The sequence below is a fragment of the Lichenostomus cassidix genome, chromosome 5 (assembly GCF_008360975.1).
Source record: "Lichenostomus cassidix isolate B80296 chromosome 5, HeHo_3.0, whole genome shotgun sequence".
NCBI classification, from domain to species: Eukaryota; Metazoa; Chordata; class Aves; order Passeriformes; family Meliphagidae; genus Lichenostomus; species Lichenostomus cassidix.
Window position 1 is genome coordinate 50,227,356 of NC_139486.1, and position 27,289 is coordinate 50,254,644.

At 38.2% G+C, this 27,289-nt stretch overlaps 1 protein-coding gene across 1 annotated transcript in view; it reads left to right on the forward strand.

Moving 5' to 3' along the window:
• Window positions 1-14,796: 14,796 nt before the first annotated feature.
• Window positions 14,797-27,289, forward strand: part of DNAJC24 (DnaJ heat shock protein family (Hsp40) member C24) — a 34,343-nt gene continuing 21,850 nt past the window's right edge. Inside the window, exons 1-2 of the mRNA XM_085063000.1 lie at window positions 14,797-15,068; window positions 16,497-16,637. Coding sequence (XP_084919126.1) covers window positions 16,530-16,637 — 108 coding nt within the window. The 5' untranslated portion in view covers window positions 14,797-15,068; window positions 16,497-16,529. The remainder of the gene's footprint in view (window positions 15,069-16,496; window positions 16,638-27,289) is intronic.

The window sequence follows — 27,289 nt, forward strand, 5'->3', positions numbered from 1 at the left end:
TACTGGAAAGTAGTTGCCATGAATTCCTTTTATGAAATGTCTTAAGAACATCACAAGAAAATAGATCACCTAATTTATTTTTCAAAACTTACTAGCTTAAGTAAATATAGGGAAAAAAATTAGATTCTGAGAAAACTCGCAATTAAAGAGTGCTTACAGTGCATAATATGTAGGTTATTGCTTCTAGTTTAAAAAGTAAGAACTGGTGACAGTCTTTTCTCAGGCAAAATTTCAATCAAATTGACAGCAATTATGCCTGTACGGTGACTGCAGAGTGGGGCTTATTGTTAATTGTTTCTATTTCCCAGACAGTAAAACATATTTAATACAGCTGCCAGAAGAAAATTAAATAAACTAATAATCAATTTAAAAACATCACAATACTATTTTTAAATGCTTCTATAACACCTTCTGCATAGTAACACAGTAAGACTATTTTTTAAAAGAAAAAAAAAGGAGAGGAAAGCAGATTTAGAACAAAATGTCATACTTCAGCAAGAACATTTGTCACACATAGTCTCTCTCCCTATCTTCAACAAGAGGTTCTCATGCACAGCTCAAAACTGTTTTGAGGCCAAAGATGTGAACTCCTCTCCCTTAAAAAACTTTGGAAATTTTCCCATTCATTTAAATTAGCACTGCACTGATACGCCACTTAAACCATAATAACATAAAGGTAATCTCACATATTTTCAAGTTTCCACATTTCTTGAATGGCAAAATGAACATATAAAAATCCCAGATCTTTTTGTCCTCTTTTCAGAATTTCCAAAGCAAGTCATGTTATTAAATCAACACCGCTAATTCAGTGCTAAGTACTAAACCACATAAGAAAGTCAGAATGTGGCCCCTTGAAAAGTAACCATATATGACCTTCATACACCATGGGACAATTATATTAATATACATGGCTTATTATACAAAATCAGCAATTACACAGACTTTCAGGTTTTGGAAAAAGCACTTTCAGAAAATAGTTACAAAATAGAAAATTAGAGCCATTTGGATGCTATTAGAGGTCCCAAATCAAGGGATATCATGATAACTGTAATTATCAAGCTTTAACTCAGTTTACAACTATTTGCTTCCTCAAAATAGAAGACACTAACAACAAAAACCTTTTGATGAGGACATCTAAGTTAAACATATGATAGTACACTTTTGTTCACCAAGTCTTCTCCTTAATCACCTTTATGGTACATTGCAAAATCCAATTGCTCTTTTGGATTTTCCAGACAGACAGACAGAATCAATTCATTTTAGATTCATTATGGAGAATCACATTCTTCTTTACAGAGGGGTCGACTTGTTGGATATTACCTATCTTTTGTTAAGTGTTAAAAATTTGGAAAGCAAACTGGGATGCCTGATTCATTGTAATTTTGTCTTCCAGAAAAGTTTGATTGGAATCAATAAGGTTTTGAAAGCTATATACTCTGATGCATTTCTAGGTCAAGAAATCTTAATAAAAATTAGCAAGGTCTGTTTTGGAATATCAACTGAATCATCATTGCAAGGTGACTGAACAGCAGCACCCTTGATTAAAAGCAGCAGAGAAGAGCTTTGATTACCTTAGTTGACCTGTGGGAACACTTTCAGCTCTGTTTCTCTTGGATGCTGATATAAGAGAGAAATTGTCTGTACTACTTGATTTGTAACTGTCTATACATCTGATGCTCCATCACAGCTCTGAACTGATCTTGTTTGATGTGCAGAACAATGTTGAAGTCTTGACCTTCTCGATACCATTGCTGATTGCAGGCGAGTGTTGTGGGCAAAGAGGAGCTGTTTAGAGCTTTGCTTTCCTTCAATATTTCCTTCCAAGTTTTTTTCACATAGGGAGGGAAACACTTAATGAAACAAAAATATGGTAAATGTAGTTAAAATTTTATCTTTTAGCTCCAGTCTTCCAACTGCTGTAAATTAGTATTAATTGACAGTACAGGGTTCAGCAAAGCCTGCAACATCATAATTAAAGCTGCAAAACACCTTATGATGCTGTGTTAATACTTTCATCCTGATTCTTATTTCTACAAGTATTATTTCAGAATTCAGCTCAATTAATCTTGGCACAAGCTGGGATAAGAAGGGCAATGCACAAAGTGCTGTAGGACAGGATTATGATGAAGTACAGCAGGTATCTCAGCTATGCTACACTGCACCAGCATGTAGCCTGTGCTAGCCTTCCTCCTACTAAATGAACATTGAATTATCTCATAAGCTAGAAAAGAAAGCATTTATTTGCATAACAGCATTTAAAATAATCAGAACAAAATCCTCCAGCTTTCCATTTGGGGTTACTATTAATGACACAAAATTACTTTATACCATAGGCCAAAAGCCTACATGTAATACTCACCCATATGAAGATCAAGCAATCCAATTTTATCCAGTCTTTGCAAGATCCAAATCAGCACTAGTGTAACTGTGCCAAGAGCAATATTAAAGATCTAGACAAAGAAAGAAACAAATTGGATGACATCAAGCCCTCATTGTCCTTTCATTTTCAAGTAACTCTTAAATATCAGAATATTCCCATTACAAATTACAAAAATGATGTCACAGCAAATGGGAACTTCATTATTTGTCCACATGGATTGCGGTATTTCTACCTAGGAAATCCTTAAACTAATATATTTCTCAGGAATAATAAATATTGGTGTTCAACTGAATAAAAATCATTTTAGTATTATGAGATCTGAGCACACTACGTGTGTTTGCATTCTGACTAGGGACAGCAAGAGGACATTATTTTTTGAAAATACTCTTTTCTTTAGAAGACCATTTTGTTACCCATCTCAAAAGCAGAAAATAACTACAAAACCAGAAACAATTTTATTTATATAATAAAATTTGCCATTATTTACTCTGTAGATAACACCCTTTCTAGCAGATAAAATCCTTACTTACCACTCAGGAAGGATTTTGATGGAATATTAACAGTACTGTCAGCATCAACTAGAAATGATCTTGCTTATATGGCAATTAAAGCACAATGTGAGAGATCTGGTGTAACAAAGGGCTACTACTTCCCAACAATATGTAAGCCTGTGAAACTTCCTGACACTAAATCACATTACACAAGGAAAATATCTACAGGACTTCGACTTTTACTGTTCCCCAGTCTTTGTCCATCTTTTTCTCACAATTCCCCCCATCATAACAACTGTTTATACACATAGAGTATGTAAACCTTAGGGTACTTGTGCACACACTCCAATTCCTTCACCCAGGTGGTTTCAGACAGAAGACTCAAGCATGCAATCACCAAGAGTAATCTCTGCTGTTTCACAGTTTGAGAAATCTCACATTTAGATGTAACTCTGGTGCTTCATCCTTCTAGAGATTAAACGCCATGAACTGAATGTCTTAATACGTGGAAACTGCATAAAAGGGTCAATTGGAAAAAGAAGTATGATGCTCCATATTAAAGGGAAATTTTGCTAGCTGCTGACACCAAGATGTTGTGATCTTATTTTTACAGCACAAGTAAAGACATCCCGGTAGAGATACAAAGAGAAAAGATTTTGAAACTAGAACTTTACACAGGAAAAGAAATGAAAACCACTAAAAACCTAAAGAGCTCTCACGAAAATTCCCATATAAACATGATTGAACTGTGGTTTATTCATGGCCAAAACACTAAGGTCTTTTGTACTTATTACAAACGGAGCTTTTTCTTTCAGTTAGGTCTATATGCTGAAATTCAAAATTTCTGTTCTTCTGCTCTTGTGCAATTTTCTAATAATTCATTGTTGTCTAACTAAAGCATGTCTCCATATTTCTTTTTAAATAGATAGCAACATTACACTAAAAAAGAAAGAAATAAAAAAAGTCCATACAGTTTCCTATTAGCACATGGCTAATATTTTTCTTTGCTGAGTTAAAAATGCAGTTACTTTAACAGACGGTGGTTCAGTAACAGCAATGCAGGTCAAAGTTATCACACAGTTTGGGATGTGAATTCAACAGCAGGATAATGACAGTTGCCAAGGATTTGTGCTTGCTGTCGCTTACTACCACTGTTGCCTGTCAAATTGTCTCTTTTTCTCATACAGAAGCCATGGAATTTTTTATGGATAGCAATTACTTACAATATCCAATGAAGTACATCAGATGTAACAACCACCCTTTAGCCCTTCATTATTTGGTCGTCTCTTTGTTATTTCTAGTCATCCATTTTCACCTAAATTATTTATTTATACTGCATATTTGACAAGCAGGTATTCTTTGCTTTATTTTATTTCAGTAGTTGTTCAAAAGATATAGGGATTTATTTCAATGTTCTCCTATTTAAATTTACCTTATTTTTATTCTTGTAAGTACTGTCTGAACAGCTAAGGCATTTTGTTTATCTATCAAAGGTATTAAAAATTAAAATAATGTCAATATCAGATCTTAATCATTATGGAGGGATTAAGCAAATCTTATATTTATCCATAATTTGTTTGCAATTTTATTTATCTCTAGCTGTCAAATGCATTTGCATTTACAATATTGTTGCACTATGTATGTGTGCTCCAGATAAACACATTAATATATCTTTATATTGATAGATGAGCACAGGATGTTTCATTTATTATGGTCCTGAAACATTTTCTGGTACAGGCCTGCATTAACATCATCATCATCATATGAAAATTCTAAATTTCATTATATTATACAAGAAGCCCACAAAATACACGATTTACATGTTAAAAACCAAAGCCTTATAGTTTATTAAATTTAATGTTTGGGAAACTGCCTTTAAAATAACTCACCTGACAAAGGGCAGCTTTACACACATAATCTGTGTCATTTTGAGAAGTACCTTCTTCAATAAACTAAACTGATGTCACACAGCAGTAGAAAAAAGAGATGGTTATTTTTCTTTCATTAAAAAAATTTAAAACCCCACCAGATCTTCTGCTTTTCTCCTAATGCTCTTTCCAGTTACAGGCTATCATGAAACTACAATCCATTCTAAATGAGTACCTGCTGAGTAATAACCTAATAAGTCCAGGCTGTCTGTGAAACTCATGTCCCACTAAAATTATTGGGACTTTTGCCAAAACCTTGAATGAATATTTTCTCCTGCATCTCTGAGTTGATGAATAGAAAGAAACTGTTCCTCCTTTCTCTGTCACTTCTCCTCTGAAACTCTGGCATCCCACAGATCTCTGGCTAGGAAAGTTTTTCTCCAGTATGCTTAAGAAAAGAAAAGAAATTACACTGCTCAGGGAGGCAGCACAGAAGAAAATGTTTGAACTGTTCTTGGTTATTGCAGTAATCTGAGATCATTTGCTATCTCTTCTGAATTAACCAAGAAACTACACAGCACCAATGAATCTCTCCTGTCTCCCACCCGAGCGCCAGAGAAATGGATCTTCTTTCAGTGCCTGGAACAGGCAAAAATTACTCTTTACCCGAGGAACGAAGTTGACACATCATGGAAAAGAGATTAGGGCGAAAAAATGAGAACATGCACGGCCTTGGCCAAAATAAATGCTCCCAAAAAAACCGGACAATTGTGGTATCATAGCAGATTTTGCTAGCTGGGTAGGTAAGGAGCTGGGGGGAGAAAAGATATAAAAGTTTGAAGTGCCACTTACAGCAGCGCAGTTAAAGAGCAAGGCTGCCATCTGCTCCCAGGCTCCTCTGTGAGGCTGGGAAACAAGAGGAGCAGCCCCTTGGGATGAGGGATGGCTGGAAGGGCCCTGGCTCATCCCGCTGCCGGCTTCGGCTGCTGGGCTCGGGGCCAGCTCTGCTTCCCTGCGGAGCCTGCGGGAGCTGCCAGGCAGGGACAGCTCTGGGGGCACCGCGCCGGGCTGGGCTGGATCCTCCTGCCGGAGCTGCCGGGATCCGGGGATCTGCCCTGAACTGGCACAGCCCCATCCCTGCTCCTGTCCCTGCAGGATCTCCCTGCCACAGTCCCATCCCCTGCAGGATCTCCCCTGGCACAGCCCCATCCCATCCCCTGCAGGATCTCCTCTGGCACAGCTAAAACCCTGCCCCTGCAGGATCTCCCCTGGCACAGCCCCATCCTTGTCCCTCTCAGGACACACCGGGATCATTCCCCTTCAACAAGTGCTGTATCTTGTCGTTTAGAATGGTTCGTATACTTTCTTTGTTCCAAAACTATCTTCAGCTCTCCTGACTGAAATCAATTATTAACATAATGGCTGGTGCTGTTTGCTGTTTGACCAAAAAGGAAGAACTTGTATGCAGAGGCAAAGAAACATGAGAAGACAGAATTGTTTTAGATTCCAAGACCATTAAGACAGCTGCAGATGGATCTGGAATGAAGGATTTACACTGTTCAGAGCTAAAATTTTAAATAAAGATGGAAGTTGAAAATCAGCATATCAGTAGGATTTTGAGATATTTTTCCCTTTACTTAAGTGAAACTGAGGGTACATCAAACAGAGAAAGTATAAAATGATATTAAACAGTCTACATCTCTTCATCCTTATTCTGAGACTGATGCTAACAAAATATTCACTCAATTGCATTTTTTCAATTTATCACACAGCAGCAAACTAAAGTTCAAATTACATGAGTGAAAAGTTACAATGACTTTACTCATATCTTTTTTTGCTAATGTAGGCTGTGCATCCATGTGGCACAAAGACATTTGCAAAGTTTAGAGCTCATCACTTTTTTGTGATGATGCACATGCCATATGGCATTTTTCCTGAGCACTTATTAGACTTCTGTTGTTTGCCGTTTCCTGTTTAGAAGTACAAAAAATTGTAACTAAAATGAAAGCACAAGCTTTTTGTTAATTGTTAAGACTGATGATTAAATATTGATCTTTTTTAAAGGAACTACTCTTGTATCATTATTTTCTCTACAGCTTTTGAGATCATGGTGGAATTCAGTTTCATTTGGAATCTCACTATACTTTGCATTTTTCTCTTTTCTGGAGTAGCAAGATTTGAAAATGAAAGGGAAATTTGTAGGCTATAAATTGAGAAGTTACACTCTCTGTAGGCTTACATTAATCTGATTATCTGTACATAAAATCAGATCAGAAATGCCTGAAATCAAGTAATACAGATTTTCAATAAATCCATCTCGTCTTCTCCCTGCTGCCCTCCATCTCCACTGCCCCTTGAAATGGAACTGCTGCTGTGTTTCAGAAGTTGTTTCTACAAAGACATCACCAGATACCAGGAACTTTGTAATTATTTTATTTTCCATAATAGGAAGGGAGTTTCTTGTTGGTTTTTTTTTGTTTGGTTGGTTGGTTTTGGTTTTTTTGTTTGTTTGTTTTTCTAATTTAGGAGAAAACATGTTTGCAATAGACTTTCAAATAAAATGCCTTCAGTCCAGGTCAGAATTTATGTAAACCTATGGCGGATCACTCGCTTTTGGACATACATAGAGTCTAATATGTTACCTATAACTGATTGATACAGACTGGTCACTTGAGAAACTATTAAACTATTCTTTTTTATGCATGAGATCTGCCATCTGACGAGCAAGTTGCCTGTGAGAGGGAAACTTTCATGGTGTTACTGCAAAACCTCTGTTGACAAAATCTTACAAAGTAGGTTCCTAAGGTGAGTGCTCATTTTAATATTGCATGAAGATCAACATTTGAATGTATTCTTAATTTTAATGGAAAGAAACAACATACAATCACCCCAGTTAGCTGCACTATTTTCCAGAAACCTGGAAAATAGGTTGATACCTGTAACAGCTTAGCAATCACAGTTACCAGTGAGATGAACAGCAGCAGTAAATGGCAAAGCAAGCCCAAAGCTGCTTTAAATCTTCCAGTGTAAGAGATTTATGCACATGCTTACACAGTTGAAATCTTCCAGTGTAAGAGATTTATGCACATGCTTACACAGTTGAAATCTTCCAGTGTAAGAGATTTATGCACATGCTTACACAGTTGTTTAATGTAAAGCATGCCAATGTGTCCATTACTGCAGTGCAAATAAGTTTGTTTCTTGGCAGGACTGAAGCCCTGTTTTGCATTTCTTAAATGAATGTTTTCACTTAAAGTATATATTATTATCTTCAGTCTACACAATGCAGACATACCCTCATGTCATTTAGATCAGCATGACCAACTTTAAACATTCTGTTCACTGAAAACTGCTACAAAATCTTTTGGTCCTACAAACTGATTCATTTGACTAGTTATGCAAATTGATGGCTGTTTTATTGCCCTCCCAAATTTCTTGAATTGGTCCTTCTTTTAAATCTTTGTTAAGATTGACTTGGCTTTTTGCTGGCTGGATTTTGTTAATGGTATTTCTGTACAGTGTCAGACAGAATTGGCTCTGAACTTGCCTGAAATATCAATGGAAAAGATTCCCCCCACCAATCACCATTAAAGCAAAAATAAGGTAACAAACTAGAGTAATTCTGTGAGCCAAAAGAAAAGCCAACGGTACTGCTGAAATATAATTTTAATATTGGACTAGATGCAGTATCAGTTATAAAAAATCAGGAAAAATGCAAATTTTATTAAGCAACTTTAATTTCCATTGGACTGGCTTGATATCCTTGATATGAGTGAGTACCATCCTACTTTTATACATCTTAACCTTTAAAGACACATTGGTGAAATTCATTATCTCAAAGCAACTGTTCATCATGTGCTTACTTTTATGAAGTCAGCATTCAATTTGATGACAAAGTAATACGGTCTAATGTCTCAGTGACATCAGAATGGGCAGGCTTGCTCCCCTCTTCCATCTCTTCCCCTTGTCCTGGACAAATTCTCCAGCCACCTTCTCTGTGCTGACACTGACACATTACAAATCTGTTTAGCGGAGCTAGATCATCAGGAAAATATAAAGTTTTTGGCAGAATTAGATTTTTGTTCCTTTATCTGCATGAGGGATTTCACTGTGTGGTCACACCAAAGGTGGTGCTGATGCAAGGGCAGCAAGAGTACATGACTGAAGCAAGTGAAGGAGGAATGGCAGAAGAATTTTGCCACTTTCAGTGGCACCTGGTCATTATATCAGCACAGATCTATCTTCAAACTACACCTTTCAGTTCAAACTGTAGGGACAAAACTTTTCCTCAAGGTAAGACTGAAAAATATATGTAATGTAGAAATATAAAATGAAGTGGTTTTTGAGGTAGAGCAGCTATATTGTTCCCTGTAATACTAAAAGGACTTTATTACTTGTCGCCATACTTGGAAAGTACTTTAGTCTTTAAAAGAATTCACATGATGGAAAAATGTTAATCAAAATAATGATAAATTATAAACTGTATCTCTAAAGAAAATAAGCAAAAAGCCAATTAGCCCAGTGCTTTTCTTCAACAAACATGTGGAAACATATCCAATTATTTTGGAAAGCACCAATTAAAATAAAATGAATAATCTAAATACCAGAACTAAATACTTCATTTTATAATTACCTTTCTCAAGAAGCGGGCTTTAAAATAAACTGTGAAATACTGTCAATCTGTCATGCTTGCAAGCTTTAGTGACACCACAGTTGTTGCTCCCTTGCCTTCGTGTATATTGCACTTTGCATTAGCAAGTAACCAAAGTGACACTAAACAGACCCGTTTCTGATAAGGGTATTCAAACATCTGAATATTTGGTTAGACATATCGGAATAAAGATCAAGGTGTATCAAAAAAAGGAGTATTATTCAGGCTGTCCATTACAGGAATTTTTAAAAAGGAGAAATATGACATAAGGTGTCTCTATGCACATGGTTAACAGCATGTGACTACACAGAATGTGAACATGCACAAGAGGGAGAAGAAGAGGTCCTTTTGTTTGAAAAATCCATGTGCAATGCAGGCATAACTGCGTTGTAATACTGCATTGAGAGAGTGGATGGGTATGAAAACTGTTCTGTGTTCTATGACAGACATGAAGAAAGGAAAGCCATAAAATGGGGCTCTTTGCTTTCAGAGTTGCAGAAGAGTATTGAGAGCAATGTGCATCACAGAGTAGTCCTTTCTTACAATCTCACAGAGCAGGATGCAGTTCATTATTAATGAATCCTACTGAGCCTACATGACAAAACCAGGATTGAAATTACAAAATCTGAAAACAGTTACTGCACCATGTACCCACATAGAACTGGGAAAAACCCGAGTTGATTTTTCTGTATGTAAAATTGAAACTTGGAGAGCTGAACATTGCCTTCAGACAGCATAAATAAGATTCCTTGCAAGCAGTAAGGGCATGGTGGTACCAGCCTTGTTGTGCTACCTTTTCCATCTGCAAGCAATCAGTATGGGAATGAGGCCCTTTATAGCATGAGAATATCTCAAAGACAATCCCATTATGATGAAAATGGGGATTAGAATATACCACACTGACAAAGTGTGGCCAAGCAATGGTAGTTTACTGATGAATGAGACCCTCACTTTCAGACAACAGTGTGTTGGTAACTACAGAATGTTGAGCCACAACAGAATTTAATACATATATGAAAAATATACATCTTGGAGGATTTAACACCTGGAAGTTTTCCCTACACTGGTGCTGTTTCTTTTTACCCTTCCATTCCACCACTGGTCCTTATCAGAGATAGAAGGCTAAGTACATGTTTAACCCTGGCTTTGTGCTCATAGAAGAAACCAAATTAATACAGTAGATGGTTGTGAAGTTTGCCACCATGAGAAAACACTCCAACCCTATTCTTGCTAATACTGGAAGATAAAATTTGACAATAATGTGAGTTTTCAAATGCAATTTGTTATAATTATCAAGTTTGCAAAGTCAAGCATTGAAAATCAAAAGGAAAAAAATAAATTTGCACCTGTAGTTTTTATTGGAATTCAAATACATGAATTCTGATGCACTTAGTAACATAACAATTTCTTTTTATGGTTCCTCCAATTCGCTCACTTCTCTGAGCCAGAACGTGCAGGGAAATGTGGGGAAAAAATTATTTGTTCTATGGGTAAGGTGTGCTGCCCCAGATAAATGGGATATAACTCTTGTCTTTGTCTTAGAAGACTAAAGTGATATTGAATAAGTCACCTCAACCAAATTTTCCCAGAAAAAAATACAAACACTGGTCACATTGCCTAGATACCTGATTTGGAGCACCTGTGATCTGTTTTTATAGTTTTTCCACTAACTGTACATTAAGGAGATGCATTATAAAAATAAGTACTATAAATTATAGGAGTTTCATATTCCACAGCTCAAGCGATATATAAATATTTGAGGCAAAAAGTTGGAGAGGAATAGGTAAAATCCAGGGTAAATATGGCAGGCTACAAAAGAGAGGGAAATAATCTGTCACAGGGCACAAGAGTAAAAGCCATGCTTATCAATGCTAGCAAAGCAAGGAAAGGTAAGAGTATCTTTGTCTTTCCCTCAGTTAATGTATGCCTGGTTTAGACTGATTGACACTGTGCTTTAAAGACAAAAACTAAGTCATGAAATCTTTCACATTATCATATTTGACTGAATTTTCCTCCATTGATTTTACTCCACCTGCAGCGCACTAGACAAGGTAATAATTTATGATAATTATATGAAAATATACAATTAATATTCATCACCTCTCATTTCTCATCACTTTAGATGATCAGTAATGCAGAGTAAAAATGCTGTCAGATTTCTAATTGCTTTGTAATGGGCTTGAAATAGGGAAATCGTTAAAGACAAACAATCTGTCACTTGTCTGTTACCTTAACTATCTATCACTTAAAAAAACCCTCATTAAATACATTGCTAATGAACGACAAAAGACTGTACTCAGTGTGCCCAGATGTACCTTTTTAAACAATATTGTAAATTGCTTAAATAATTCCCAAGACGTTTTCAATCATTTCTGTGGAAATTTAATGGAAAACATATATTTTCCGTGCATGTTACATCTCATTTGTTCACATCATTATGACATTTAGTCTATCATATGCACATCTCCTGGGAGACAAAACTTTTTCTTTTTACTGTTGACAAATCTGATCAATTAAAACAAATTCTAGAAGAACTTAACATTCAGATCTCTGACCCCCTTCTCCCAAAAAAAAAAAAAAAAGGAAAAATACATTAAAAAATTAAAAATAATTCTATCTCTTCCAAGGATTTTTAGTGTCTAGATTAAAAAAGAATTCTGACTTTATTCAAAGTTGAACAAATTATTTTATCTCAATTGTTCCCAAGAGACAAATCTCACAACGTTCACTTCCACCACTTTTTTAAGTCAGCTGTCTGCTACAGCTCTGACAGAAAATTTCACTGGAAAAAAATTCTCCTCACTGCACTGACTGAATTGCCAGGACGAAAACAGCACACCAGAACTTCAGTGATACCCCATAGTGAAATATTGTACTATTATTTGCCACATTAATTGCTGATAATAACTGTCATACTAAAACATTGAGAAAACGAAGACATAACAACTGTAAAAATTATTTAAGACAAAATATTCATCTTGCATGTCTTAAACATGATCAATCTCCTAAATTTATCAAAACCCAATCAATATTGAGTGCTTATTTTTAACACTGAAAGAGGTTTAGATTAGATATTATGAAGAAATTCTTCACTGTGAGAGAGGTGAGGTCTTGGCCCAGAGAAGCTGTGGCTGCCCCAGCCCTGGAAGTGTTCAGGGCCAAGCTAAATGGGGCTCTGAACAACCTGGTCCCGTGGAAGGTTCCCTGCTCATGGCAGGGGGTTGGAATGAGATGATCTTTAAAGTCCTTTCCAACCCAAACCTTTCCAGGAGTCTCCATGTAGTAATATAAACACACAAAAAAAACCCCAAAAAAACAAAACAAAACAAAAAACAAAACAAACAAAAAAACCCAAAAAACCAAAAAAGAACCAAAAAAAAAACCCCAACTCACCAAAACAAAACCAAAAAAAAAGCCAAAAAAACCCCAACTCACCAAAACAAAACCAAAAAAAAAAAACCCACCAAAAACCAAACAAACAAGCAAACAAGAAAAAAAACCCAACCAAACTTTACTACTCTAACCAAGACTTTGAAAAATAACAGTTCAGAAACAAAAAATGTAGTTAACAGTGAGAAAGTCTGCACATTTCAGCTGGTCCATCCATTTGGTCATCCTTAATTGTAGTACACAGTATCCAGTTAAGTCTTTAAATAATTCTCTTATAATTCTATGACAACACAGCAAAACGTTACATGACAGTTTCAAGAAAAGCATCTACTAAAACGTTAAATATTCTCATAAAAATCCCTGAAACCATCAGTCTACATCTAAATGATCTTAAACAAGAGAAAGAAACTTGGTACCATATTGGAGTTGTCCAGCTCCTGTGAAATGAATAGCACCAATGCATGCTTACATGATTTGTTTAGGATAATTAAGGAAGTAGTGAAGCCTGGTTTCTTACAGATGTGTCTCATACCTCCATTCTGGGACAATGGTCTCAGGTCTTCTCCATGACTGCCTGGTCTGTCTCCACTCACCCTAGACTGTCATGGTGAGTTCTCCACACTCTCCTGTCATTTACCTATTCTTTTTTTTTTTTGCCTTTAGAAGGGGAAAAAGCAGCAAACCTCTGGCTATGTTGAGCTGTGTGCTGACTTACCAGCCAGGAGCTGTCTAAATTTTCTACATGTACTGCTAATTTTCTATTTAACAACTCATTACAGATATACTGCTGCACACAATTGCTCACAATCTCTCAAACAACTCTGTGTTTAACATGCTGTAGGAGTTGGCTTCAGGTACCAATCCTACCATGAGTTAAAATGGAAAAAACTGAATATGCAACACTTCAGAATTTTTGGCATAAAGGATGAACAATGGATATTGTATCCAGTCTCTAGGAGGATATTAACAATTTGTGGTGAAAGTGCATAAAGGGCAAAACACCAACCTGCTGACTGTTATGTAGAGACACTGACAAACAGCACAGACAAAACTCAGACTAATCAGATCTTGAGTAGTTTTGTATATTTGATGTTTTCCCACCCTTAGTCCTATACTCACCTAGGGCAGAAAGTGTTAAATTTTAAATAAATTCTCCATGTATATCAGTCAACCCCAGCTGTCCCACTCCCTTCCTTCACTGGTGGTTAATGGGAAGAATATGCCAGGAACACTCCCAGCTCTTCCTGACAATGTACAGCCCTGCTGCTGCTCCACTTGAACAGTTCAAAGAGTATGAAAAACGACAAGCAGTTGATTTAATTGCAAGTATTTAATTCTAAAAATACTGTCAAAGCAAGGATGCTGTGCATTTAAAAGCGTAGTGTGAACTGAGTTTGCTCAGAGTAATATTTAGGGATTTTGCTAACTAGGTTTGCCTGAGATATCAAAAGCTGAAGTCTACAAAGTCTTCAGTACCCACCGAAGGTTATTTTGGTGTTGGTGTTGTTGGTTTTGGTTTTTGTTGGTTTTTTTTTTTTTGTTGGTTTGTTTGGGGGTTTTTTTTTTGGTTTTTTGGGTTTTGGATTTTTTTTGTGGTGGACGAGGGGTTATATGAGGTTTTGTTTGTGGTTTTTGGTGTTGGATTACGGGGGTGGGTGTGCGTGTGTTAAGGCTTTTTGTGGTTTCTTGTTTGTTTTTAATGAGCAAACACTTTTACATCATTAAAAGCCAGTTTCCAGAGCTTAATTTGTTCCATCAAGAGGACGTTCTTCTTTCTCCTTTAGGACAAGCATCGCCTAGAAAGAAACCACGGCCTTACTCCGCGCGCAAGGCCGCGCGCCCAGGCTGCGGAGCTCCGCCTGCGGGGCCGGGCGCGGGGGAACCCCGCAAGGGAGCGGCGCGCCCGGGAGGAGGAGGAGTCCCTGCGGGGAGAGCGGCTGTGGGGCGGCCCGCGCAGCGAGCGAGGGGAAACGGGCGGGGCAGCGGTGCCTCCGAGCCCCGGCAGACGGAGCGAGAGCGGGCGGGGTGCGGAGCAGCGCCGCGGCAGGGACCGGCGCCGGCGGAGCCGCGGTCGCCATGGGGACGCGTCGGGCCTGGCCGGGCCGCGCTTCCTGCCGGTGCGGCGCCACTACTGCCCGGCTGGAAACAGCCCAGGCGGCGCGGCAGCCACACGCGCTGCTGCCCCGGCCGAGCTCAAGGGCCTGGAGGCGTAAAGCGCCGCGGGGGAGCGGAGGCTGTTTCTCGCCGGACGAGTTACGCGTGGCACAGCCATGGACGGTGCGGGGCAGGTGGGTGCGCGGGGCGGCCGCGGGGAGCGGGGAGGAACCGGGGCGGAACCGGGGCATCCCAGGGGGCTCGGGCCGGGCCGGGCCGGGGGACAGCGGGGCAGCGGGGAGGACTGGGGAGCTTAGGGAAGGGCGCCGGGGGCTCTCCGGCAGGGCCCGGCGCGCTGAGCGAGGCCGCGGCCTGGGCCGGGCTGTCAGCCTCCCTGCCGCTCTCCGCCCGCTCCCCAAGGCCGAGGTTCGGCCCGCCGTGGCTGTGCGGTGGCTGCGCTGTGGGCAGCGGGGGCGGAAGGCACGGTGCCGGGGCGCTGCCTTGCCTTGCCGCGTGTCTCCGAAAGGTCGGTGGGATCCCCGGGAGCAGCTGGAGCGGGGCGGGCAGGACGGGTGCGTGGCGCTTTCCCCGCAGTGTGTGTGCCCGCGGGCTGCTCGGGGCTCTGCCGGGCTTGAAAAGCATACTTCTCTTCCCCCGGGAAAGAAAGGTTGATTCTCCAGTAGGGCGGTAGTCACCAGGAAGCAGTTTTAGTGCTGAAATGGAAAAAAAACCCCAAACCTGTTTTTTCCCCCCCTTTCACAATTAATTAAGTCACAGTTATAGAATTTGTGTGTTTACAAAGTTCTTGCCTACTGACAGCATAATCTCTTATCTGAAAGTTCATGGTAAATCAGCCACTGCAAGCTTGGAATTCCAGCACACCTAAGAACCTGCGTGAAACTCAAGTGTTGCCGTTCTGTTACTGACACTTAATTTTCCTATTTATTTTTTTCTTTCTGGGTCACTAACTCGATGATAGTTGGCCAGCATAGGTACCCGCACAACAAGTTAGGTTTTACTTAGCAACCTGCTCTAACTTTATATGTTTTGGTTATTTTTGTTTATATTTTTTAAATGCTCTTCTACTCTAAGAAAGTTGGCTTCTTACTCAGCAGGATGAAGGAATTCCCATGCTCTGACTGTCATTTTGTAAAAACTAACAGATACCTTTTCTTACGTCTTCTTGCATGGATCTTATTCCCAGATTGAAAAATAGCACACTTTTCTGTACTTTATGTTTTCACGTGTTAAGTACAGTATTGCTTCAGAATTGAAAATTTGTTTTAAAAAGTGTTTGTATAAAAGGTGTGTCTGTAACCTGGGTCTCTTCAAAACAGTTCATTTTACACACAAAATGATTTTTAAAGAAGTGTAGATGGCTTCTGAAACATGGTATGCTGAGGAACTTGGACAGGAAACACAACACTTCCCATATGACAATCTATGGGATGGAGAGGCCATGTGAATTAAACTTTTTTTGCACAGTAGCTCTCATATGAGGATGTAGAGGTCCTTGAGAGCTACAGTCAATTTTGTGATCCTGTAGTTTGCCATGTTCTCATTTCTGCTTTTTCTGTTTCCCTTTCACATTGTAATTTCATTTCTTTGATTTTCTTACACAGTGGTAAAGAAGTGATGTCAAAGCCAGTCAGGCTATGGCCTTTGAAAGGATAAACCAGAAGGACTGGTACAAGGTCCTGGGTGCCAAACCATCGGACAGCCTGGCAGAACTGAAACGGAAATACCAAAAACTCGCTTTGTTGGTAAGTCTGGGTTTCATACTTAAGCTACACAAAAATAATTTTTATTATTATTCCATTTTACGTCTTCCCCTCAGTGCAGGTATTTTGCTCAAAAGCTGCTTTGGCCTGGGTTTCTGAGGAAAGTGGAGTGTCTTTTTTGATACTGTTGACTGTTCTCAGCTGAATTTGCTAGACAAACAGAATTCCTAAGGTAACTAAATTCCTGTTTCTTGGAAGCTGGTGACTTGGTAGAGAAGGGGAAAGGAGGTGAGCAGAACTCACTTTTTATAGGAAAAACCCTCTTTTCTTTTGGAAGCTGCTAGCTAGACTGTCAGTATTGGCAGAGCCTTGGAGCATGTGCATGGCAGATTTGAGGTGGTTTGAGGTGTCGGGACAAATGTGACAAGAAGTTGAGATTTTTAAGTGAGGTAAAGAGAATGCCAGTGACCCAGGAGACTGAGTTGTTAGAGTTGAAATAAATTCATGGGTCTGGGGGGAGGTTGTTTATGTTGGTGTGAGTTTCTTTAAATAATTTTATTTCTAACCACTATGAAAATTATTTTAAAGTTGGCCATTTCACCAATATGTTCCAATTTTACACATTTTGATATTCTTCAGTTGAATTTGCTAGGCAACCCTGCTGTACATCTGCTCCTCAGTGCTTCCTGTGAACTGGTTTCTTTGTCTGAAACTGATTTGTGTACTTAGTCTGAAGTTTCTACAACTGACAAAATGTTTGTGTGCAGATATAGGACATAAATCCTTTGGTTCTGACTATTAAACATTGATTGTTCTAATGTGGGAGAGGGCTTTGGAAACCACGCTTCTTAGTTCCACTTTGAATAGGAATAGTTGTTTTCTTGGACCTCCTAATGTGTTTTTTTCCCTATGGAATTGTTGGTAAAATGTGAGTAAAAGATTAATGAAGATCTGTTTGTTCTTAATGAAGGTGATCAGGGGACCACAGTTTAAAATACATCTTCTGTTCACCAGGGAGTTAATTTACACTGAATGCTGTAATGGAATTAATATATTTCTTTCCCTATGAATTAGTGTGTAATAATGGTATTAAAATTACAGGCATTGTTCAGAGCTGTTACAGAAGTGAAACTACATAGTCCCTTTCTTGTATGAAGTTTTTTTAATGAAGCTTTGTGTTATAGAGCTGTCCTTTCATGTAATTTAGTGTAATTATTTTGGTGTGTATGAAGTGAGAATTATAAAAGTTTACAACTGTCTGTGTGTGTGTCTACATAGTTTTGAAAGATTAAAGTATTCTTTTAATATACAAGCATTTCTTTAGCACCTTGGGCATTTCCAACTAAATTAATTAGTGCTCTTTATTTGAAAAGAATAGTGAGAGTGAAAAGTCAGTGAAGAGGTGTTAGAGAAAATGAAGATACTTTATTTTTCTTTTAGTGTCTGTGCTGGATGTCTCTGACTAAAAAGAGGTGTTTACTGATGTTTACTTGTAGGTGTTTTCCCAAGGCAGATCTGCTGCTTGTCTGTTGTTGTTACCATATGTCCTGTCTCTGCTCATCTTTTTCTTTTAGCTGAACTGTTACAGACTCTAGTTGATGGTCTACTTACAAATGCAGCATCTAGCACTGTCACTCTGGAGTCTTTGAAAGCATAGTGGTAATGAGCCCATGGTGATTTTTATGCACCTTAAATGCCCATCGGCTGTAGGAGTGACTTGAGGGGACAGTGCATATCCTCTCTTAGTTACAGTGTGAAAATCAGTGCCACAGTTGTTGTTCAGTTGAGGGGTTCCATGGTTGACAAAACTGTAAGGCTTCCATGAAAGAAAACTCTGCCAGGGCATGTTAACACAGAAATGTTCTCTCTGATTCAGGGATCCATGAGCTGTGGAATACTGGAAATATAATGGAAATGTTGCTGAATGTTTGTATTATCCTGATGCTATTTCCTAGGCATCCACTGTTCATTGTTAGTCAGAAATCCAGCACTGGATGGACCTGCTGTGTTACCTTTTGTGTCCTTTCAGATGAAGTCAGCTCCCCAAGCCTGGTGCTTGGAGCTCATGGTAACTTCTCAGCTCTAAGTGCCCAAGTGCTCCTTGGGTTCTCTGACGCTGCTCTTGGAGATGGGAGTGGTGCAAGTGGCACTGCCAATGGCAAGGGCAGGGGACAGGGCTGCTTGCAGGTTTTGAAGTACCCTGGCAGTAGTCAGTTACTGGAGTAGCTCCAGTTTAGAAGCTGGAATAGCAGATAAACACAGCCATGTATTGCTTCTTAAAAGATTTCATGTCAAATTTTATGGTCAGTGCAGAACATTTTCCGATTTTTATGTAGTGGCAGAAGTTAATCTCCTGAAGAACTGTGCTGTGCTAATAGCCTTAAAATCCAAAGGTTTGTGAAGCAGCTTGCATCTTGGAAGCCAGTTGCAGTTAATATGACATTGATTCTGTAATCATGAATGTTCTGGTCACACATCAAGCAGAATAGATGGTGGAATTTATTTTTAAACATAATTCTGCTGTTAAAATACAAAATGGCAAATCTCTGAGTCCAAGCCTTTTTCAAGTGATCCCCAATGCTTTGTGTTGAGCATTTGCTTTTTGCCATCTGTTATTTTCTGTATTTGTCAACACATGTATGCTTAGCATCTTGAAGGAACAGGCAGATGTAAAATTTCCAAAGCTGAAAAGAGTTGGAGATCTTGCCATATGTCATCCAAAAGGTAACTACATTTGCAGTTAAATCTCAGGATTGACCTTAATAATACAAAGCAGTACAGAATCAAAAGTGGTTGAATTGTAGCTTGGTAAGAATGACTTCATAAGGGCAAATTAGCTTAAAACTGATGAATTTTTAAAACTGAACCTGTTTTTGTTAATTCTAACAAATTGAGGTTAATAACCCAGAACAAACCTGTTCATAGACACCCTACTAGAGTGAATTTATTTGCTTACTGTTTTGCCATATTTTTCTGGACTGTTTTAGTTTTTTCATTCGGTCAGGTCACAACATGTATTTAAGTGAATTATTTTACTGTAGATAATGTCAATTTCTTCTTGTCCATTCCATCCTTAAGAATAATATTATTTGGTACAGAAAACAGTTTTGGGCTAAAAGGAGAGCTTTTTTTTTTTCCCTACACCTTCTAACTATTCAATCATCTACATAAAATTTCTTTGCAACTTAATGAAACGTAATTTTTTTAAAAATAATTCTTGTGTGACTTTGATACCTGGATCATCTTCATACGCTATTATTGTTACAATCAGTAGCATATGAAAATAACAGACTTTTGGGCACAAGATGCATATGCCACTGTCAATTCTATATACAAAGCTTATTTTTAAAAGAAAAAAAAACCCTTTTGTGTATGCAGGCTTATACTCTATCACAGAGCTCCAGCCAGTAGTTCTAAAAGAAAAAAAAAATGCAGATGAGTGCTTTGAAACCAGCATAGCTTAATGCAAAGATTCCTTGGCTGGCTGTTGTAAACTCATGCTAAAGTGCTTTCTGAAGCACAGGTGACTTGTAGTTCCATACTCTGAAAGGAGCAAAACAAATTCTGAGAATTATTATCTTGTTGAAGTGGTAGGAGTTTGGTCTTCAATCTCCTGTCTTTGGAACATGTTGGTGGGTTTGAGATATTTGGGATGCACACAACCTTTTATCCACAGATATGCAGTAGTTTCAACAAGGTGATTCCTTAAATGGATAAACAGGTTTTATGCTCTATACTTGGTTTTTCAAGGAATCCATACCAGCTTTTAGGAAGGACAGTGCTTATGTTCCATCTCTGAATGTGTGTCAAATCCACAGAAGATGATATTAGACCAACAAAAAAAGGACATTTGGAGGGAGGGGGGAAGTTAAACTATCTTATAATTGGCACATTTTTTACATCTTTTGGTCTAGCACTTTGTGGTCAAAGAATGAGTTGTCAGGTTGTTTTTGAATTTTTATGTAACTGCTTTATCTCTGAAAACTGCTTTTCACCAGGAATAAAGTCACCAAATGCATAAGCTTTGTCTAGCTGAAAATCAGGTGTCTGTTCCTGTTGATGCTGATGATATTATAGGATACCTTTCAACTGGAAAAAAATTATTGTGCAGGAAAATTATATGCTGCTGTTACAATGTGTGCCCTAATCTTAAAGAAAATCCATGTAATTTGAGTAGGCAGTATGCAAGAAGCTCTTATTTTTAATATGGTAAGGAAATAAAATGTGCCATTTAACACAGAGTGTTACAAAGATTATCTTTTTATCAAAAGGGGTGGTGTGTGTGTGTATAAATACAAAGTGTTAAGGTGCTTACTTGATCTGTTTGAAAGAGTAGAAGATTTGCAAACAGAGCATCAGGCATAGGTGAGAGACTCTCAGCAACAATAAATAAGGATATTAATAGAAATTCCATTTAATGAGGCAAAATGATTTCAAGAAGAGATTATTCATGTTTAAAGGAAAGACATTCTGACTTTCTGGAGAGCAAAAAATCTGTTACCAGATTTATGTACACATCTAAATTCTTCAATCGAGAGAAATGCAGAAGGTGTCATATATCGAAAGTTAGAGAGCTGCTTGCACAATAGTTGTTTTAAAGTTTCTTGCAAGATAAATTCAGTATTACTCTTGAAAGGACCTGCCTACTGGGGATCTTCATGCTGAGTTTAAGTTGAGCATTTGAAACTCAAAAATGAAAACACTTTTTGTATTGGAAGTCTCATAATAATGGTTTTCATGAAGGCAGCGTGTGTATTCCTTTTTTAATGCCTTGGCAGGGTTTTTTTTTTTTTTGTTTGAAGAGCAGCATACTTGTTAGAAATATTTAACAGATCACTGTGCTTAGCTAATTCCAGCTTCACCTAACTGCGAGAAAACGGATTTGTAATTTGACAATATAAACAGAACAAGTTCAGTGCAGCCTGGCTGGAGCTTGACTGGAGTTAATCTAATTGCTGCAGAGAGAAAGATAAGCCATCAAGTTTAATACAAAGGACTATTGTTTTAATGCTCAGGGTAGTTTTACTTCGAGCTGTTCTTCACATCTGATTTACTAATTACCCCTTTAATAAAAAGAAGGGGGCATATTTTCAGGTTGTGACTTGAAAAGTTGATTACTAGCCTAGGTAGTACCAAATGAAGCTTGGTGGTACAGAAGTCACTAATTCAAACAGCTTCATCAGCCAGGTCATGATTGTGCTGCTGCTGATTAAACTGTGAGAGTTGTTTGATTATTCACCTGACTTTGGTGTTGAGTTTTGTTTGGCTTTTCCTTACACCAGAAGAGTTCATCATGATATTCCATAGGAGGTCTGGAGAATGGGGGCTACCTTGTGATGATGATATTGCAGGTGTTGGAGTAACAGGAGCTTTTGTCAGTCTGAGTAGCGCCACAAAGGTGTTGCATGTGTCAGGGTGGTGCTTAAAGCTGAGCTCTGTGGAGCTGTGTGACAGTGTCACGTCTGAGCTGAAGCTCCTGCTGGCTCAGTCGGAGCCCTGGGAAGGTGCAAAGCTGGTGGCAGTCTGTCCTTGGGCTGTAAGTGCTCCCCTGCAGTAACTGTGCTGTACAGAATTAGGCAGCTGCTAGTCCGGTGAAATGCAGGGATTCACCAGGCAGTGCTCTCAGTGGTCAGCAGCCAGCTGGAGGGTGAGCTCTGCACACATCCTGCCCAGGAACTGGCTAAGAAAGGCATCCTGACTTGCAGAAGAGATGGGGTGGGGAGAGAGATCATGGACAGAGGTGAAGAGAAAAGGGATGTAGTGAGGTATCTTAGCAGAAAAAGGTGCAGCTCAGTTTATAGGGACTGATGTCTTACCGCTCTGTAATGTGTAATGATTTTTCAAAGATGTAGGCAAATTTTAACAAGTGGATGGGATGTGAATATCCCTACAGAAGAAGTTTTATCTTTAACTTACACAGAATATGAGAACCCATAGCATCACAAAATGAGCCATCAGGTAAGCAGTGAATTGCGTATCCAGATAGTTCAGCCAATTATGAAAGTAATGGTAGTTAAAAAAAATTATTTCTGAATTTAACCTGTTTACTTACAGCATTATTGTCCACAGTTTGTTTGTTATAATGAGCAGCTTCTGATACCTCCTGTAGATTTATGGTTCATACATAACAGAATGGGCATCAAGCAATTGAAATGGGAGATTTGGCCAATACCTGCTTGGTCTTTGATGTCATTACTGCTCTGCAGAGGAATCTGATGCTTCTCTTGGACATTTTGTGCACTGGTTATGTAAGTTACTCATTGTAACAATATATTTTAAAAAGGATCTATAGTGTCTTTGGTAGACTTTTTGTGAAAGGTTTGATACTCACAAATACTTACTGTGTCCTGAGTCAGTATAAAATCAAAATTCTGATTAAAAATAAAATCTTTAGTAGTTTATTAAATGCCATGAAAATGTTTCTTTAATATTACCAGGTGTTTTTTTCAGTATTTTGAAGACGTATTTATATAGTTCTATATTATGCAGTGTCCTTTTTATCTCATTTCTAAAGTGAGATGTTTGAAATAAAAATCATGCAGCAAAAGATATGAATTAAAGCATAAAGAAGGAAGCTATAAAGACCAGCATAATGTTTTCACATCATAAATGTCCTGATTATTCTGATGTTTGAACAGCCACAGTCAAGAGTACCTTGAGCAGTTCAACATTTCCGAATCAGACTGCATTCAAGTGTTTACTTCAGAAATTTTAAGCACTAGGTCAATTATTTAAAGAAGCTATAACTCTAGAACAGTGGTCTGAAGGATAATAAAAGTTCAGAGTAGAATCAATCATCTTGCAATAGCTGTGTTTATATAAACATCTCTTATTGCTGTTAAATGAAATCGACCATGTTTGTGTTTAATCTGAAATAGTTATTACATCTTTTTAAATATTGTCATGTGGTGTGCTAACCTGTAAAACTCGGTGTTTTGGAGACTTGTGGGGTTTTATATTATTAATATAAATTATCTGTGTCAAATTTTGTCTTCCATTTGAAATACATAATTATTACAGAAAATAGCTAAAGCAATACATTCTCATGTTCCTTCTTTCTTTCATCAGAAAATCCTGATCTGAATGACACAACTGTCCCACCCTCCACCTTTTCCTTGCTTCAGTGCATCACAAATGCTTTCTCATCTCCCATTGAGTTCAAATGCTCAGCAGACATGAGTACATTTCAGCTGATTTAATGCAGAAGCAAATTCATATACCTGAAGGCTTGGCTTGTAGGATACTTAGTAGATAGCTTATTATTACAGAAAAAATGTTCAACTTTTTGTACTCTGCCATTGGAGAGTACAAAACTACTCTTATTTGGATAAACTCTTTATCATTTAATTTTCAGTACATTAAAAGTAATTTTTCAAGGCTGAAAAGTCAGTAGTCAACTATTGACTGACTGTTGTCAAAAACTTGACCCTTCATTGTTATTCCTACTAAATTAACAATAATGAAAAAATTCAGTCTGTTTTCCTTGGATTTATGAGTTAAGAATGTCCATAGTCAAAGAAGGTAAAGATGAATGAGTTTGCTGAGCAGCAACTTAGCTAAACACTTCTCTTTTCTCAACAGAATATCAGATAGTAACTAATGAGGTGTTTGAGGAGAGGCTGAACAAGAGCTGCCTTTTTAAGATGTGCTTGCCTTCTGTTAGAGCAATCCAGGATTGGCTCCTTCTGCTACAGAGGAGCAATGCCCACTATGGACTTGGGAGGATTCTCCCAGGGAAACTCTGCCTTCTGTAAGTGTTGCTGTTGAAGCTTAAGGAATAAAGCCTTGGATTATTCCTCTGCAGTTGCTGACCTGTGCTAAGTTTTGATTTTACTTTCCCATTTCCTTCTCTTGACTGTTACTTTACAAAATGGGGCAGTTCTGTAAAGGCTAAGACTGCTTAGATTATTAAAGATCAATGTCCGAAAGCTCAGTAATGAATTCTGGTAAGTGAGCAGAATATTCTGTTGTCATGTGATTTCCTAGTCACCCTCAAAGTATGTCCCTTCAGCGTTGTGAGGACACACTGCCATAGTTGTTTCCTGGCTGCAAATGGAGAAATTTGCCAACCACATCCAACTTCAAATTAGAAGTTAAATTAACACAAAACTAGTGATCAGTCCAGATAGGGGGAGCACATCCTTCAAACCTTTGAATAAATCCAATACAAACCAATTTCTAAGTCTGTGTGATTCTGTGGATTGTTTGGAATTGTTTTGTCACTATGGCTATGAATTTTTGAAATTACGCTGACTTTTTTTTTTATATTGTTGCTGTTGTAATTTTTTTATTGTGTTTTGTGTTGTTTTTTGGGGTCTTTGGTTTTTTTAATTCTGGTTTTCACAGCTAAGGAAATTCTGTTAATAGGTAGCTTTCTATGATGTCCATTTTAAAAGTTACAATTCAACAAGGGCCAAACCTATTATTTTGAGATCTCAAATGGCTTCAAACACTGTAGAGATTCTATATTACTCTCAGAGGTGGGGAAAGCTGAAAGAAATAGTTTCAAGAAAACAAAAAATCAAAACCATGTTATGCAAGTGTTGGAGTTATGGTTGCTAATAAATAACTTTTCAAAAGAAGTCCTGTATTCTTCAAGGCCCACTTTCCATCTGCAGCTGAAGTGCCTTAGAGACTTTGTTTATTTTGCACTATGCTTAAATCTGACCTCTTAAAGGTGTGAGGTGTTTTCAGGTATTCCAAATGAACTGGAAAATGAACGTTCTGCTTTGGTTTGGAACTCTGTGTTAGTGCCTGGGGGCAGGGGGGAAACCCAGAAAACTGTGCTTTGTGCTCAGCAGCTCTTAGGAAGTTGTGGGTATCAAAGTACTTGACTTCCTTTGGCTGCAGAAGGGTTTTCTCTTGCAAGTCCCAGTGCCAGCTGAAGGCTGGTGCCCCAAACTGCCAGTCCCTGCCCTTCTGCCAGATGTTGCTCAGCCAGGAAATAGCATCCTGTGGGTTTTCCTTCATGCACTTGCTGTTCATATCAGCTGGAAAGGTTCATCCCCGTTTTTCAGTAGTTTAGGCAGCCCTGGTTGGTTTGGTTTTCTGGAGGGTTTTTTGTTTGTTAGTTGTGGCGGTTTTTGCTATAATAAAAGAGAGGACTGGGGGGGTTGCTTTCACGTGAACTTAGGATTTGCCTAAACTATTTTCCGAACTATTTGTTTGTCTGGAATTATTGTATGACTAGGGCCACATTAATCTATGGCTAAACAAAAAAACATTGTTTAATGTGACATTTAATGGTGTAAATTGTGGGCACAGGAGCCATAAATTTAGAAAAAAACCCTAAAATTCCCGTTATATTTTTACCTGTATACTCCTGTAATTTAAGCGTTTGGTTTTTCCCCTTCATTCCTTTGCTAGTTTATGATGGATATTTTTATTGGTTTTTATTCTCCTGCTGTATAGTGTAGTTTTCAAAGGGCTTTTTGAAGTATGTCTTGAGGTTCTTGGGTCACTCTTCATAGGAAAAGAAGGAGCCATGGATAGAGAGGGGAATTTAAAGAGAAACTCAAGATGTACTTTTTGGTTACCATAGCTTCTGTTTTTTCTCCTCATTTTCATATGTTCATTAGCCAAATAATTGTTTTCTACTATTTATACAACAACAGCTGATTTTCTTTTCTATCAGTAGAAACTGAAACTTTTGCATTTGATTTCTGCATTAAGTCCGTTCAAGAGCTGAAAGGGACGAGAGGTGTGAATATTTAATATGAAAGTTGTATGTGGTAATTACTTGCTGTTTGATCAGACTCTTCTCAGTGTAATGGAGTTAGATCTTTCCAGAGAGTGGGGAACTTGGGGAGAAAGGACCAAGAGTTCTTGCTTTGGTTTCTGTAGGATGGACTGGCAATTCCTGCTGCAGAAGTGGGGTGCATTTCCCTTGCCCCCAGTGCAAGAGGTTGTCTGTCTCATCTGGTGAAAGTTTCCAAGCAAGAATCTGCAGTTCCTTGTTTTTGCAGGCAGAGCTGGAGTACTTTAAAGTAGTGGATTCATGGAGTGTTGCCTTGGACAAAGAGGAGAGCCACTGTCACCAGTTAAAACCAGTAAGAGTGTGGAAGCCCAGAATAGTAAGGTGATGCTACAGTATAGTAAAAGCAATAGCATTTAAAGTACGTTTAGCTTTAAAAAAAGAAACCCAACATGGAAATGAATGAGTTTATGGCAGTGTAATTTAGTCTCTAGGTTTTTTTAATAGGACTTTGAGGACTCCAGTAATTTTCCAGAATTTTCTGCACTGGACTGATAGTCCCATCCTGTGTTTTTACTGTGCAGCTGCCAGTGAATGCCCATTTTGTGTTCTGGCTAGTTTTTTAAAATAAGGTAATTTGGGTTGTCTGTGGGTGTTTTCCTTTTAAAATTATCCACTGAGTAATGAATAACAAAAACGTTAGTGGAAAACTCCTTTTTCCTCCAGAGTGCTGTATTGAGGATGGTTTGCTGGTAATGTTTGAGTCACACCAAATACTTCCTTATAGTAACAGCTATAGCAACAATAGTATAGTCTGAAATATTTCTGTTCCGGTGGATTTTATTTGTCTTGAGCAAAGGTGTAGGTCTGCTGTGCTGGATGTTGTGTATAGCAGTGGTTATTTCTAGCCAGAAGGTTATGGAAAAGATTAATAATTAGTGTAAAACATACAAGCAGTTGAATATTGTGTGGGAAGATTGATACTTGCACAATAATTTTG